General features: G+C 36.7%; 3 protein-coding genes across 3 annotated transcripts; 2 read left to right on the forward strand and 1 right to left on the reverse strand.

Moving 5' to 3' along the window:
* The first annotated feature begins 2399 nt into the window (after window positions 1-2399).
* LOC117922960 (aspartyl protease family protein At5g10770-like) lies at window positions 2400-4462 on the forward strand. The gene is made up of 2 exons (XM_034841201.1): window positions 2400-2782; window positions 2881-4462. The coding sequence occupies exons 1-2, from the start codon at window positions 2716-2718 to the stop codon at window positions 4191-4193; spliced, it is 1380 nt and encodes a 459-aa protein (XP_034697092.1). The 5' UTR covers window positions 2400-2715; the 3' UTR covers window positions 4194-4462.
* Window positions 4463-5236: 774 nt separating this feature from the next.
* LOC117922962 lies at window positions 5237-7694 on the forward strand. The gene is made up of 2 exons (XM_034841203.1): window positions 5237-5479; window positions 6473-7694. Exon 2 carries the CDS (start codon window positions 6506-6508, stop codon window positions 7679-7681), a length of 1176 nt encoding a protein of 391 aa, XP_034697094.1. The 5' UTR covers window positions 5237-5479; window positions 6473-6505; the 3' UTR covers window positions 7682-7694.
* Window positions 7695-7835: 141 nt separating this feature from the next.
* On the reverse strand, window positions 7836-14095 carry LOC117922961 (uncharacterized WD repeat-containing protein C2A9.03-like). Its single transcript, XM_034841202.1, has 10 exons — window positions 13826-14095; window positions 12634-12777; window positions 12278-12445; window positions 12096-12182; window positions 10917-11051; window positions 10684-10794; window positions 9926-10017; window positions 9736-9841; window positions 8783-8869; window positions 7836-8697 (listed from the first exon to the last, which is right to left on the reverse strand). The coding sequence occupies exons 2-10, from the start codon at window positions 12769-12771 to the stop codon at window positions 8284-8286; spliced, it is 1338 nt and encodes a 445-aa protein (XP_034697093.1). The 5' UTR covers window positions 12772-12777; window positions 13826-14095; the 3' UTR covers window positions 7836-8283.
* Between the last annotated feature and the right edge of the window lie 2834 nt (window positions 14096-16929).

Consider the following 16929-nt stretch of genomic DNA (forward strand, 5'->3'; position numbering starts at 1 on the left):
AATGGAAACTTTGAGATAAGAGTCACCCAAAAGTTGATTGAAAATTCTTATTCTACCTCTTATTTATGGTTTCAATCCATACATGTTAGTTGTGTGGAGACAAACCCAAGTTGAAATTTTGTATTTTTTTTAACTGCAATTTTATTTTAAAAAATTTTAAATTATTTAAAATTTTCTTACTGTGATTAAAAAATTATGATATTTTATTTTTCTAATAATACAAATATTTATATATTTTTTTGCCATGAAAATTTTTCTTGTGATGTTGGTTTGTTAACACTTAACATGATCTTTTTGTAATTGTTTTTTAAAAACTTATTGCCATAAGAAAAAAATTATATCTTTGCTCTTTTTAATATATAGTAATAATACAATAAATTTAAATAATTTTAATAAAAATACTTATAATAAAGATAATTGAAGCAAAGCCTTCCAAGTGAGGACATATTCTAAAATCTATTTTGATTGAGATGCATTAACTAGAAGGATTGCATGCATATTCTTTCAAACACACGTATCTTTTACAATAACTTATTGAACTTACATTTTTCTTAAATTTAACCCGATGTTTTCTAAAAATTAAAGAAATAATGATAGTGGATTCTTCTATTCGTTTTGCATTCAAAAAGAGATTTTTTAAAAAATATCTTTGTAAAAAGGAAATTAGTTGATCATACAATCAATTGATTCAATGTCTCTTTTAGAAAAACTCAAACTATTGAAGTTGAAGACACCTTAACTGAGTGCCAATTGAGATCAACTTGAACTGATCAAGGTGGGATTTGTGTTTCTTATAAAATTCAATTACATATATTTTTGTTATTTTAATCCTTGATCATAGCCTTTTGTGTCTTCTTCTCACTTTATTTTATTTTATGTCTTTTATAATTAACTTAATTTTTGTTATCTGTATCATATTTTGTTGTATTCCATAGATTTGATTCGCTTGACTTCACATCCTCGGCAAATATGCCTTTTACATGGCCCTACCTCGTTTTATTATTAAAGAGATAACTAAAGAGTTATCAGCAAAAGGGCCCATCGGACAAGCACTCAAAGAGCACTACCACATTTTGTCGTCAAAGAGATAACTTTAAAGAGTCATTAGCAAAGGGGCTCATGGGACCAAGCACTTAAAATAGTAATTTTTATTAACAAAAAGATGTGAGATTAGGACTATATTTTGATCATCGGAGATCAAATTAGTTTAAAGTTGAAATCCAAATAACATGAATTAACCAAGAATGGACCCAAAGTGATTTAACTATTCCTGTCAATGTTAGTATGTTTTTTTCAAGATTAATTTATGATCAAGATACCATGAATCAAGAATTAAGGATAGAAGCATCTCTAAGAAGAATTTTTATAGGCATCAAAAAAGTACTACCAATCGTGTGATATATTGTTTATACTTTAATCTCATTTATTTATATCATCCTACAGTCTAAATCAAAATGGGGAAATTCGATAAATACGAATTTATCACCTTAATACTTTTCTTTAAATTATAAAATTAATCTAAACTAAACTTTTTAAGATACTAGAGTCACGTCTATCAATATGCCCAAATTTTATTCATTCATATCATTATACCTCGACATTATTTATTTATACGATTATCCAACAACCTAAATTTCATATAATTCAGAGATTCGGATGAGAGAATTGAGTAGGTATAGATTCGATACCTTACTATTTTCTTTTACATTACACAAAGCTAACGTAAACTTTTGAGTTGACATTATAAAAATCTTCAATCAGATGTAACCCTCTGGAAGGTGTCAATCCACTTGCTTTTTCAAGTGTTCTTTCAAAGTCTGGTCTATTTCTCTTTTGGAATCAATATTCATTGGAAGCTTATCAAAGATTCCAATGAACTTGGCTTTGCAGCAGCCACAGATAATGGAGGAGGAGGTTGAAAGTGGAGCATAAAGGCAATCCGTTTTGTAACCAACCTCTGAACCATAATTCAAATTGGGCATCTGTCAGTGTCAGTATCCAAATTGTGAAGTCTTGAACATCATTCAACACAATGGGGTCCTTTTTCTTTTTGACAAGTTAGATGGGATATTTGATCAATGGGAATTAATTGGTCCACCGGTCTCGGACGGTTACCAGTGTCCTTCAGCCATGACGTCCAAATAAAGGATTTGGTTGCCACACCCTCCATTCATTCAATGAATTATTGGTGGTTCTCTATTAGTCACTCGTGTTAGATGAATAATCAATTAAAAGAAAAAAAAAATTATATTATTTTATAAAATAGGATCTAAAATCCATCTGCCGACACAATTGAAGGTATAAGGATTAAGGCCTGATGGAGAGAGCAGATGATGAGAAACAGAGAAAATTCTGGTTCAAATGTCAAGTCATTTTGATGAGGAGAGCCACGGCCATAGGACATGTGTAATGACTTGGTGAATGGTGACAACATTGGAAACTAGCGGAAATGGTCACTCGGTTAAACTTAAAGGCTGCTCTGTTACCATCATGTTATTTTATCACCGGAAGGAACCCTCAACAAGTGGCCTAAACGCTCACATCTCAGAGGGAATCAACCATCCTTATTGGTCCAAACCCAATTGCCTCAATAATTGTCAGCCTTCTCTTCTTCTTAGTCTGGTTCACTTCTCATTATATAAGATGGGGGAGCTGGGAGGCCTTTTCTTTAATGGGATTTTTGGAAATTCAGAGCTTTCATAAGTAGGGGGAGGGATGGGTTTGGTTTGGTTTCTGGGGTGGTTTTATCTTCTTGCAACTGCTTCTTCGTTTGTGGAAAAAGGTTAATTTCTTACTGTTTGTTCTATTCAAAATTTTCTCTTCTTATGTTTAATCAGCAAAAATCGTCAGCTGGATGCGCTTGTCTTTTTGTTTTTGCAGAAAATGAGGCAGTAGCACTAGGCCCCCGGGTGAACCAGTCAGGAGGCGTCGTACAGATGACCATACATCATGTGCATGGACCTGGCTCGTCTCTAGCACCCCAACCTCCAGTATCGTTCTCGGCCGTACTCGCTTGGGACGACGCACGTGTAAAGACACTGAACTCCAGGCTGACAAGGAAGGACACCCGGTTCCCGAAATCCGTACTGACAAAGAAGGACATCCGGTTCCCGAAATCCGTAAGCGTCCCTCTGAATCCAGGCGCTTCGATTGGGTCTGGCAATTATTATGTGAAGGTAGGGCTTGGCAGCCCTGCTAGGTACTACTCCATGATTGTGGACACCGGAAGCTCCTTGTCCTGGCTCCAGTGCAAGCCTTGTGTTGTATACTGTCATGTCCAGGCGGACCCTCTGTTCGATCCTTCAGCATCTAAGACCTATAAATCTTTGTCATGCACCTCCTCTCAGTGCTCCTCCCTCGTGGATGCCACTCTCAACAACCCCTTGTGTGAAACTTCCTCTAATGTGTGCGTTTACACGGCCAGCTATGGCGATTCGTCTTACTCCATGGGCTACTTGAGTCAAGACCTACTGACCGTGGCCCCATCTCAGACCCTGCCTGGTTTCGTGTATGGGTGTGGGCAAGACAGCGAAGGATTGTTCGGGCGAGCAGCTGGTATTCTTGGGCTGGGCCGTAACAAGCTGTCCATGCTTGGCCAGGTGTCCTCCAAATTCGGATATGCCTTCTCTTACTGTCTTCCCACCAGAGGAGGCGGAGGCTTCTTGTCCATAGGAAAGGCTTCGCTGGCGGGATCAGCCTATAAGTTCACCCCAATGACGACAGATCCTGGGAACCCCAGCTTATACTTCTTAAGGTTAACGGCTATCACAGTGGGAGGCAGGGCCCTGGGAGTAGCTGCAGCCCAGTACAGAGTCCCCACCATCATAGACTCTGGAACAGTAATCACCCGTCTTCCTATGTCCGTATACACCCCTTTCCAGCAGGCGTTTGTGAAGATCATGTCCAGTAAGTACGCACGGGCACCGGGATTTTCCATACTGGATACTTGTTTCAAGGGTAATCTCAAGGATATGCAGTCAGTCCCGGAGGTCCGACTGATATTCCAGGGAGGTGCTGACCTCAATCTCAGGCCTGTCAACGTCCTCCTACAAGTTGATGAGGGTCTTACCTGCTTGGCGTTCGCTGGAAACAATGGAGTGGCCATAATTGGGAACCATCAACAGCAGACATTTAAGGTTGCTCATGACATCTCCACTGCAAGAATTGGGTTTGCCACCGGTGGCTGCAATTGATTGAAATCTATATTTATATATATGAATGGGTACACACATAAAAACAGGAGTTCAACCATAGATACCCTTGTCTATGTGGTACATATCCTTATAATTCAGAATCCCATAAGAAAGAAGTGTATATACCAGTACTGTGATTGGAGCCTGCCCCCTGCTTAATTAAATAGAATCTCATTCTGCTTGGATTGTACATATGAAGGGATAGATTGTATGTTGATCAATATATGTGAAATAAAATCTGCCCCAGCATGTATCTCTTCTTTGTTTCACATCTCTGTTCATTGTCTCAATTTTGCTTCCATCTATGATGTGTTGCCTCCTAGTTAATTCTGTGAATGAAAGATGCGGTGGTCCCTAATTCATAAACATCAGCAGGTATACAGAATTTTCATTCTACTGTAATAAATTTGAAAGGGCATCATGATGTTGGTTAATTCGCCTGTCTGGCATGCCAGCTACATTGCCAAAGGGCAGGTCTCATGGAGAACAAGTCTGCAGGACCCTCTACTTCCTAAGTAGGAAACAGAGAGACGGCATATAATGGGGATACTCTCACCCATTTTTGCAACACAATTGAATGTTTTTCTAAGTTAATTTGATACACTGCCATTTGATTTCTACTCTATTGGTAATAAATCCACAAGGGTGAAAGAATTGAGTCATTTTTTTCTTTTCTACCCTTTTGGAAATTTTAGTTCTTGTACCTCAACAACCATCCCACTCCAAACCCAAGTCCTTTTCTGTTGAAATTTAGACTTTGTTGTTTTCTGGGTTAAATTTGAATTGTACTTAAAGCAAACTCAATTGCAATTAAAGCATACTTGTAAACATCGACACTTGGATTTACGTTTCTACTGTGAGGTAGAGAGCAAACTGTATAATGAGTAAATTTCATTATTGAGACATGAGAGTGCCCAATTAATACTTGTCTTGTTCTCAACGTTTGAATTCACTTTGGGGCTGGTCGGTATTGAATTTTGATAAATAATTCGGTTGTATCTCACCATTTCCAATGACTTACTACCCCATTGCCCTTTGAGTCACTACAGGATTGGAACCAAATCGCTCTTTCCTCTCTCATGTCATGGCGATGGAGCTGCAGCCTGCAAGTGCCTTCTGAGTTGTTCACCCACCTACAATATCTCTCATCTCTCTTTTGAGTTCTCCCAACCATCACTCTTCTCATTTCTCATGTCTATTGATTGCCTTTCCGACCTTAAACCCTGCAGCTCGTTTCATTTATCAGTAAACTGACTCGAAGCCGAGAACGGCGTATACTCAATTGTGTAAGTCCCCTTAAGACCTGCTGATTTGTATTTCATTAGTTGGTTTGTTTGTCTAGATTTTGTAGATCGGATGAACTCATTTCCTACAGTAAATCATCTTTCATATCCACTCGATTTGTGCCTGCTTTCAATGGAACTCTAATCACTAAATGTTCTACTAGAAGATCAAACCAGAAAAGAGATGATCAGTTGAGTTTACACATCAAAAGGATGGTAGGGTCATGCAACCATATCATCTGAGGAGCCTATAGTTTATGGTAAATGAATCTGCAAAAGAAAGTCAATAATAAACAGATTAGTTACAAGATACAGTGAAGCTCTTCAATTTTTCATGTACTGCCTCTCTGCCTTTATGTATGGATTCTGTCAGCGAAGTCCCTCAAACTTTCCCACAATGGTTTGCCAAATTTGTCATCCTCTCCCAAATTTTTTGCTAGTTGTTCAGTCATTGTCACAGGGAAAATGTTATAATGCCGAATAGGTCCCATGTCGACCTCTCAACCTAGACCTTTCAAGTGTATAGCTAAATCCAGACTGGCCTTAAAAAATGGAGTCAAAATTTAGGAATACTATTATTCTAGTTCGTACTTCTATTTTATTTCGGTAGAGGTGCACTACATAAAATCCGGAGTGGAGAATGTTGCAGGCAGCATTGAGCAATGCACACCCTTATTTATATTGTTGTTCTGTTTTTCAGAGCGTCAGTGCTCTCTTTTGAGTTGGAAGCTCATCTGCAACTTCCGCCATTATCATAAATCTTCACATCTTGAAACACAAAACTCTGGATGGAATTCTTTTGACTTTGGTTCGTTTGGTTGGAACACCTGAGTTGATATGTACCTTATACACAACTTTTTTCCTGGTGTAGCTTAAAATTCCAAGATTTATTTCATAGGTCCTATTTTTCCACATTTCTAATCTAGTATGAAGAATTATCTTATTGAAATCTTTTGTTGCAACTGTTGCTTTTTATCGTCTTTGAGATGCAAGCAGGACAAGGCAGGGTTCAACAACTACTGAACTAAAATGGGATGCATTTGCTCAAAAGTCATGGGCAGATCAATGAGTCTTGAAGAAGACTTGAACCAGAGCTTGCAGGGGAGAGCCAATGGCGAACTATTCATCTCAAGTAATGTCAGTGATGAGTTATTTCCACTTGTTTACACCTTTAACACCATGGAAAACAAATCCCAAACTGGGAGTTTCGTTCAAGAGTTGAACACAAGCCATAACCCAGATGCTGAGCCTGTAAAAACCGAGACTGCTAAGCCATGGGAGTTGATGACAAGATTTGAAGAACAGGGAGAGGGAAAATATATGCAGCAAGAGGCTCAGCTGCTGCTGTTGCCACCACCTGAAGTAGTGGAATGTGCTGATTTCAATATGACTAAACGGTCTAAAAGCTGTCATTGGTCGTTCCCAGAGCATGAGGTGTTGTCTCTTGCTCTAGGGATCTCTAATGGGGTTAAAGAAGTGGGATTCAATTGGAGCAATAAGGGTATTGTACGCTGTAGAAGTTTTCATTCAGTGGAGGAATATGATGCAATGGTGGAAAGAATTTGGTCGTCCAGGTTGCAGCAAACAGGATTTGATGATGATGATGATGATGCAGTAACTAGGATTCTTCTTCACCATTCTGAAACCTCATCTAAGGAATCTCACCATGCTGACCATACTGATTCTGATATCCAGGCATTGGATCAATGGTGCCATAGCAACAAACATTCAGCAAAGGAGAACCCCAGGACTGAGGAGACTGGCGCACTGTTGACTTCAGCACTAGAAACTAAAGAAGTCATCTTGAGTACTTCTAGTAGCTGCAGCACTGCTGGGGATGTCGAGGGAGGACACAATACATTTGAGAAGGAACCAAAGAGAGAGGCTATTGCGAAACGGCTAAGATCACTCAGAATCCCATCAACCGTTGAATTCCCAGCCATTGCTAGTCTTAGAGAATGGCTTCCCATGGAAGGACAAATTTACTCACCTGGAGCTTATGTCACTCCTAAATTTGGTAGCTATGCTTTACCAATTGCCGGGACTGAAAATGAATGCAGTGCAAGCGTCCCCTTCAGTCCGGAATTGGTGGCAGCCTTTGAAGAGAGCATGAAACAACTTGAAGCAGAAGAAGAAAGCATTCTCAACCAGATTGCAGAGCAGCTGGAGGAAGATTGCACAAATGAGAAGGAACCCAAAGGGTAAATTTCATCCCACATGCAGTACTAGAAAATGGATTTGACATAAAAAAGGATGTGGAGTTTCCACTTGGACACTCACTCTTCAGTTCCAAGGCTAGGGCCTTTTTTCCTTTTTCATTTTTTTGGGGGGTGGAAATGGAATGGAGGAAAAGGAAAGATGACAAACTAATTAATTCCCAGAAGTTGCTAAAAAAATAGTTTACTAAAACAGCGAAATTTTACAGATACACATTATTTAGCGTAGAAGTCCAGTCCCATCCTGCTGTGATGGGTGCTTCTTTCCAAGGTTGCGTTCCCAAATGCACTCCAGGCCTCTGTACATTCTCTCTTTTTATATCCCTTTTCAACTGTTGAACCTCACTATCCTCTTTTCCAAAGATTGATAGTATTATTTGAGAGCTAAGTAACAAAACAAAGAAACAAGTGCAGTAACCCGCCCTCTCTGTGCGCACCCCACAACCCACCTGTCCCATGCTCTTCCTTGTAACTTGAGACATCATCACCTGCGTCCATGCACACTGCCTCTCCAATCAACCATACTCATGTTCCTAGGAAAATGAATATAGCTCGCAGTTATTGAACTCAGTAAGGAATACAGGTATGATTTCACAACAGGGAGTCAAGGTACAAATAATTCCTGCAGCGATTGTACTGAAGGAGGCTACCATAGGTGCGATCCCATACTCCAATAAAAAGGGATTCTGTGTCAGGGCTGAAAGATACACCAGAGATCTCACCAAAAAAATCGATCTCCTGCTCCTTTTCATAACCATTCTTCGCATCATAGACATGCACAAAATCAGCTGGTTCTGCCATAGCCATGAATCGCCCATCAGATGTGAAACGGATTGATCTAATTGCTCCTAAGTTGCCCTTGAGCACAGCAACAGACTTAGACAAGTTCCTAGCATCCCAAATGCGGCAAGTCTTGTCCTGGTTCCCAGTGGCAAATATATTGCCATCAGGATGCCATGCAGATGCAAATGAGAAATCCAAGTGTCCACACAAAGGCCTGATGGTCTACATGATAAAAAACTTCAAATGAGTGAAACCGTTTCTTATTTTTCCCCCTACTGGGAGAAGTTTTATGTTAGGAAACAGGTACCTTTCCAGTCTGAGAGTCCACCAGTATTCCATCTGGGTTGTCACCAACAATGACAAGAAGCTTACCATCTGGACTCAAAGAGGTATGCTGTAAACAGAAGGGACATAAAGAACATATTAGTACACTTATTTGTTCAGTGATTAGGACATGCCAAACTGGCTGGCCATGTACCTCAACAATCCTCTAGTTAGGTGGGGGTCATTTCCTAAAATAGCATGGTACTCCGCCACTCCCTTGATTTATCAAACCTCAAATCAGGCCAATCAGATTGATCCTATCTAGGTGAAGCAACTGTATTTGGAAAGCAGAACCCAGAATACACTTATAACACTTGCCTAGGCTCAGCTAAAACATATATTTGATATGTGATGTTTAGATTAATCATTTATCAAATAAAAAATGAAAGAAAAAAAAAACAAACCATCAACTAAAGATTACCAACCAGCCACATAAGCGCAAATCCTGAGCTCAGAACCAAAAAAGTGGGCCTTCATTATGGGTCAGCTGTCTAGAATTGTACAACCTGGCTTAGCACATCATCACTCCTAACTCTATCCAATAATTTCTTACGGACTGTTGTTTGTGTATAGGGAGAAATTCAAAGACTGAAAGTTACTACAGTCAATACATTTCTAATGCAGAAAACTCGTATATTTGCTTTCTTGAATCATACTCTTTTGGAAAGCACCTCAAATTAATAAAATATCAGTATGATTTACAATGTTGAAATCTAAAACATGCCTATTTTTTAGGAACGATAACAATTTTAGATAAATTATGAGAATACCCTGTTGCCATTATCCATTATTCCCAATAGTGCATATGCAGGTGCACCCTCATGCACTACTTTTGAACTACAAGAACCATGGATTTATTGCATGAGCTTACCATCTATCCTAAGGCTTCAATTCTAATCAACTCATATGACAATAAAACTAGTAAGAGATGCTTACATTCACTGGCCAAGGAAAGGAAAAATGCTTAGAAAGATGAAATCTCTCCATGTCGAAGTCCCTAACTCCACAGTCATTATTTGAAGCCATGAAATGAGTGGCCCCACTGGACAAAATTTTAGCTCAAGTCAGCTCCTGTATTTAGATATGAATTACTTTACCACCACTACAACAAAAGATAATAAACAACCTGGGACTATCATAAATCTCTACTGCATTTGTGATAGCATTGTCGTCATAAGTTGTTCGTGAACAAAAGCAAACTCCAGGTCGATCTAAATACTGCACTCCAACAGGAAAAAGATTTTTGACTTATGAGCGATGATACATGCCATTGATTCAGAAAAAACACAACTAAATAAATAAATTGAATTTTAGAATAGATGAAACACTACAATCACAAGCTAGCCTTTCAGAACTCCAAAACTATGTTTCCTCAAAAATAAAGGCTTCTAACAGGCATCTTGTTTACTTAGATTAAATGCATAAAAACAAATTTTGCCAGAATTAAGCTTAAAAATCAATATCACTTCTCACCAAAAAAAATTAAAAATAAAAAGGAAGAACATAGAGAAGATAAAAATAATGAAAGGCAATAAAAACTTCAATTCAAAACATAAGATTCACTACATGCTATATTGATCACGCTTAAACTCTTTTATTCTTGATATATCGAAATATGAGCAAAAGTGTATAAAAATTAAATAACAAAAAAGGATCAAAATGAAATCATATTGGCAGTTATGGTACTTAGGGAGAAAATTAGCATTGTTACACATGCAAACATTAAAGTTCAGTTTTATGCCAAAGGTGTAATAACCATGTCACCGACTCACCATCAGAAAGCTCCTGCCATTCAAGTGCAATTTTTGTTCAAAGGTCATGTCTTGGATTTTCAGATATGATAGCAGCAATGATAATACTGCAGCAACTAATAAACAGATTTACCTTACAAATAAGTTCTCCCTGAAATCCTCCAGCAATCAACAACCTATCTCGGACTGCCAGAGTACTCACTTGTGTCTGAGTAAATCCTTCCAAAAGACTTCCAGGGTGTTTCTACCAGATAAAAGAAATTTAAATGAAAAAAAAAAGATTAATATGTATAATCCAAATAAAGGAATTGTCAACTTCACAAATTCAGGAGTGTTAGACAACTAGTTATCATGAGAAAAATGCACCTCACAAGGCGCCACATGCCCAGAAACATTAAGAACTTCAGTCTTCTTGCAACTTAACGAAGACCAATGAATGATAGAAAAATGAGACATAAGGTAGACATCATGCTTTGATGTAGACCAAACCAAGTTCCTCAACTGCAATACGCCAATACCAAACAATAATACTCAGAAGTCAGAATGCTTATTTACACATTTTGATATAGCCAAATCATTCCCTAATATTGCAGGAAAAGAAGAATAGGCATAAAACCAAACAATGAATTTATTTCTGATGAATTGAACTAAGCTTCTTACAAGCTAAGAGCCTGAGACCAGCTGGGCAGCATCACAATTATAGGTAATATGTCCTTGGGGAACAAGAACGAACTTATATTGGCCACATTTTGCTCTTAATGGCCCATAAGGAGAAGAATTATAAAAAAAAATATATTTCACTAACAGATCACCCCTGAAGAGTATGGTTATTTAAAAAGAACTCATATAAGCTACCCCTGATCCCTCAACAAACTGCTCAAAGCTTAGGTGATAACTAATTACTCTAATCTATAATGTGCTCATTCTTAAAGTCTTAAGGCTTGCACTAAGACAACTAATTCAAGAGTTCCAGTTTTGGGAAGTTTTCCAACGTCTAAAGCTCAAGCAGGAGTTGTTAATATTATTGTTTTGCGACCCCTCTTTTTTGGCACTTCTTAATACATGCTCTTGTTGTCTATCAAAAAAACATATTATTGTTTCAAATGTCAATTCCTCAGACCTGAATAGCAACACATGGATAATGCCTATAAGCAATATTAGAAGACACTCTATCATCTCTCTTACTTCATCCCCATGTCTCTGGATTCTTCAACTTCATGCAAGATACTCATATTGAGACAACATGACAAAGGTGAAAGTATGAGATCCTTGTTGGATACACCTCTTTTGCTTTAGATAAGGCTACTTTGATTTTTCCGAGGCGTTATTTTTGTTATTGTTATCATTAATATTATATTCCGCACATCAGGAAAGCAAGCTTTAGATAAGGCTATGTTGATTTTGCTGAGGCATTGTTTTTGTGGTTGTCATCATTATTATTATATTCTGCACATCGAGAAAGCAAAGTTTTGCAATCAAGTGCATCATACAAGTACAAGAACATAATCCAATTTAACATGATTAAATAAAATGGTATCAGCATACTTGGAAATGAAGGATGGTCGATTTCACAGATCTTGTGTTTCGCCAGAATTCATAATAAGCTCCACCTTTCTTTGTGACCTTGCACTCCTAACAACAAGTAAATAAGAAAAAGGACAAGTGTGAGAAAGCGTGTACTATTATAAGTACAGTGTTATACCACTAGAACCTAGGGAAAATATTACCTTCTCCGAACCTTCTCCAGAATGTGGTATGTTCTCATAGTTTTTGTACTGCTCTAGTCTAGTTAGTCTGTACTTCTCACGGGAGATGCTAAGTCTCTCCCAGGGAATTCCTTGGATATCCTTTCCTTTCCTAGCATCTGCTGCAGATGTATCTGGTATCTTATTGTCCTGCACCAAAAAATAAAGGAAAAGGAAAAAATCTTACAAAGGAACTCAACATTTTCCTTTTTATGTTTTGCTGGTAGAGACAAGCAAAAAGAAAAAATGAAAATAGCCAAACAAACATGAACAATATTTTGGGAAGAAGAAAACCAAATTATAATCAATGCGCTATTTAAGGTAGGAAAAGAACAAACCAAGTGGTCATATTCATCATCATCATCCGACTCTGAATCACCCATTACTCTACCACGGAAGTACATATCATCATCTACTTCTGCCATTTCATAATCATCTGCCGCATAATCCATCTCATCCCCTTGGTGCTGGGACATATCCACCTTAGTGACGCGAAAACTGAGTCAGCATCATTTCAAATAACAAGAGAAAGAAAAAGAAAAACAGGGACTAATATGAATCATGAACAAAAACACTTGATATAGAACCAACACATGGTGCCACTTTTCTTAGTCCTAACAAACCTACTAAATCAAGAACTCCATTTCTCAGAAATAAATGCCATGATCCCAGGTTCAAATGTTTAATCTCATAACAGGTTTTACATAGTAAACCTTTACCTACAGGTCTCTTGCTGAGCCTCAAGAACCCAGGGGGCTTTTTCTTTCCAGAAATTTATGTGAGGCATGTGAATAATTTTCCAATAATGTATTAGACAAGCAGTGGAAAATAATGAAAATGATTGATTTTTCCTTTTTTTCTGTGCCGAACTTCTGTACTGGGTTTTATGGGAAGAGCAGAGTCCAAAATCACAAGAGTATTTACAGCTACACTTGGGTCTTGTTTTCCACATTAACAAAAGTTCAAAAAATTCATCCAGTCGCAGTATTGAAAGAGCCAAATCCATCTCAGGTCTCTGCCAGTTTTATCAAAAATTAAAGCTACCAACAAACCAAGCTAGCTAGATTGTATCAATGAGCACTAGAAGAAAACCCAAGATAATCACATTCAAACAAATTTAAAGAAAGGCGTTTTCAGAGACCAACCAAGACACAAAATCCATAAATCCCTATTCAACTGAAAAACGCACTTAAAAATATTACGCTAATCATAAATGACAAAAAGAATTTTTTTTTCCTCTTATTTTCATATTCTGGTGGCTGCGATGATCCACGCAGCATCAGATAGCATATACAAACAAATTGGAGTTTTGAACGTACATCCCAAAATAAAAGTCGAATCTTTATGTGTTCGCTGTAAAGCAAATCTTGATTTTGTAAAATAAAAACATTCCCCCGAAAATGTAACATAAAAAACCCTAATCTGCAGACCGCGAAAGAAATAGAAAACAAACATAAATAAATAAATAAAACAAAAGCAATTGATGTTGATGATGAGAGCGACAGACATATAAGGATTCTAAGTTCTGACCTTTCCTCTTTGTTAGTCTGTTTTTTTTCTTTTTCTTTTCAAGACCAGGGCCGGATCTAAAGCTCGATCAAGCAAGTTCGGGGTGATGAGATCTGTTTGATTAAGACGGGATCAGCCTGCCTGCCTTCCTTCTCAGATGAGAAAAGAATGAAAACTCCTTCGGCACAAGTACTTGTTTCTGGACGCAGATTAGACCGACAGAGGAATCGAATTGGCTGTGTGTCGCTGCCTCCTCTCTCGCTCTCGCCCCGCCATCAGCAGCACCACCACCATAGATGTGTGAGGAAGAAAAAGACAGGTACGGATAGACAGTTGTCTAAATTTACGTTCATACCCCCACTATTCATGAAAACATCCAAAATAGTATTTTTCCCATTTCCATTCCATTTGGTAAATCTTGTGGGAATTTTGAAAAAAAAAATATATATATATATATATGTATCATGGTTAAAAAATATTTCCAAATAGAGTTGAAACGTTCCAGTATCATGGTTAAACCCAATATTGTATTGTAATAACCTGCTCCAACCGTGTAGAGATTGTCCGTTTTGGACCCAAAGGGACCCTCACGGCTTTAAAATGTGTTTACTTGGTTAAGAGGAGTCTCTACATACATAGCACCAAGAACTTTCTCCTTTTTCCGATGTGAGACATCACAAACATCCTCTCATAGAGACACAATGTCCTCGTTGTATCCCATGAGATTATTGGGTCAAACAGACAAACACCCTTTATGGGGCCAAATAAACCCTCACATAGGGGTCGGGGATCGGTTCTGATACCATTTATAATGACCCACATCAAATATGGGAGAAAGTTCTTGACGTTATATATATATATATATGTAGAGACTCCTCTTAACCAAGTAGACGCGTTTTAAAGTCGTGAGGGGTCTTTGGGTCTAAAAGGGACAATATCTATATGGTTGGTGGCAGGTCATTACAAATGGTATCAGAACCGATGATCCCCAACCCCAATGTGGTGGTTTGTTTGGCCCTATAAGAGGTGTTTATCTGTTTGACCCCGCACACAACGAAGATGTTGTGTTTGCATGGGGAGAGCGGGTGTTTGTGACACCCCACATCGGATAGGGGGAAAAGTTCATGACGTTATATAAGTATGAATTCCTCTGAACCCTGTAGACGCGTTTTAAAGCCTTGAGAACCCCTTTTTGGGTCCAAAACTTTTCGTATTTAAAACCCCTAGATATAAATTATATATTTCATATCTTCTCTATTCAAAAAACTCTTTTACATAAAGATTAGAAAGATCAGAGAGCATAGGGTTGAAGATTTGGAGGTTTAAGGTTTGAAGATCAATTTTTCAAGTAAAATTTTTAATCATTAAATTAATATTTTATATTTATTAATTAGTTTTGAACACTTTAGATATTCTTTGAAATATCTCAATTTTGATTAGAGTTCGTTTAATTAATTTCTATGTCAAAAAAATTAAAAATTTATGAACATAGTTTGATTTATTAATGGAGATCGATAAATTTTGATTACTCAAATGAATAGATCTAAATAAATAAAAAATTATATAGTTTTGGATATGAAAATTACATAAAATTTGTGAGTATGGAGGTTAAAAGTTTTGACTTTAGAGAGGGAAAAAAATGATGAAAGATGTATAGGAAGGATTTGACATGAAGAAAAAAAAAACTGCATGAGATATTTGTTAAGTTTCAATAGAAGATTTAAATAATAGAAATAATAGTTTAATGAAAATAAATATTCTTAAAAGATTTAATTTAGATAAGTTAGGAAAAAAAAAGAAATAAATTAAATAGTAATAATAGTTTAATGCAGATAAATATTCTTAAAATATTTAATTTATATAAATTAGAATAAATAAATAAATTATTGTTTAGGAAGTTGAAAATAATATTGGATGGTAATAATATTAATATGAGAAATTAATTAGGATCCCTAATACTAAATAAAACATTTTTAAAATTGTCAAATTTATATATTTAGATCAATAATCAATAATCAAATTATGTATGATATTATGTTAGGTGATGAGTAAATTCATCAAGCTAAATACTTCAAATTTTAGGCGATTTTTCAAGATAAAGGAAATTAATGCAGATTTTTATAAAAAAAAATAATTTTCTTTTTATATTGTATTTTGAAATGTGTAAAAATATTATTTTTATCTTTTCGCATTGATCAAATATGTCTTTTGTATGGAAAGTGTATTTGAGAATTTTCTTTGTTTACGAAAAGTGAAAAATTAAAGAGATATGTGCGGACCCCGCATTTTCTCGATGCGTTTCCACTCGATGGCGAAACTGGCTTTTTATTTTATTTGATGAAAATTTGATTTTTAGAAAAAGACTTGGAGTCGCCACTTATTTTTGTTTTATTTTTTTTAAGGGAAAAACCAAATAAGAAAGAAAACTCTAAGTGTGACTCCTGAAGGAAAAAACAGGTCTATGAAAAACCAAGTCTAGGTCTAGGGGTCAGGTTACTTATCGGGAAGATACGGTAAAGACCGCAGCACCCCTCTAAGCCCCTGAAGTCAGGTCTCTACTAATAAAATGAAACAACCATGACAATTGATGAATAAATCAATGAATACCCAGAATGATCATGCACGTGTGAGAATCGAGACATGCATAGACAACGATTAGAGGGAAAATGGGTACATACCTGGGCAACGAGTCACCATGCGCTATCAATAAAGAGGGTTAATACACCATATAGAGCACAAAACATATCACATGCATCACTAAACAGGGATTAAAATTGTTCAAAGGAAAACTGGATTTTTGAAATTCATTTGAGAATCGGAGTCTTAGAGATTATTTGAAAATTGGATTCTTAGGAATTAAATGTAAGAATGAGAACTTTTAGAAATTAAATTTGAAAGAAACTTGGGATTTTGAAGAATTATTTGAAAGTTTGGGATTTTTAAGAAAAATTAAGTTACGAAAATTAGGATTATGGGAGTTAAATTTTGAAAGGGATCAAAATCGTAAGTTATTTGAGACGTAGAAATTATGAAAGTTGATGTATAAAAATCGGAGATCTTAGAAATCATTCGAAGGCAGAATTTATAGAAATAATGAATAAGGTGATAATGATAATGATAATAAT

This window comes from Vitis riparia, chromosome 10 (genome assembly GCF_004353265.1).
Source record: "Vitis riparia cultivar Riparia Gloire de Montpellier isolate 1030 chromosome 10, EGFV_Vit.rip_1.0, whole genome shotgun sequence".
Taxonomy (NCBI): domain Eukaryota; kingdom Viridiplantae; phylum Streptophyta; class Magnoliopsida; order Vitales; family Vitaceae; genus Vitis; species Vitis riparia.

Excerpts from the sequence above, each read along its gene's own strand:
- LOC117922960 (XM_034841201.1), top strand. The coding sequence starts at position 2,716 with ATGGGTTTGGTTTGGTTTCTGGGGTGGTTTTATCTTCTTGCAACTGCT. Across the intron at positions 2,783-2,880 it reads TTCTTCGTTTGTGGAAAAAG|AAAATGAGGCAGTAGCACTA; the intron begins GTTAATTTCTTA and ends TTGTTTTTGCAG.
- LOC117922962 (XM_034841203.1), top strand. The coding sequence starts at position 6,506 with ATGGGATGCATTTGCTCAAAAGTCATGGGCAGATCAATGAGTCTTGAA.
- LOC117922961 (XM_034841202.1), bottom strand. The coding sequence starts at position 12,771 with ATGTCCCAGCACCAAGGGGATGAGATGGATTATGCGGCAGATGATTAT. Across the intron at positions 12,446-12,633 it reads ATGATGAATATGACCACTTG|GACAATAAGATACCAGATAC; the intron begins GTTTGTTCTTTT and ends TTTTTGGTGCAG. Across the intron at positions 11,052-12,095 it reads CGACCATCCTTCATTTCCAA|TTGAGGAACTTGGTTTGGTC; the intron begins GTATGCTGATAC and ends GGCGTATTGCAG.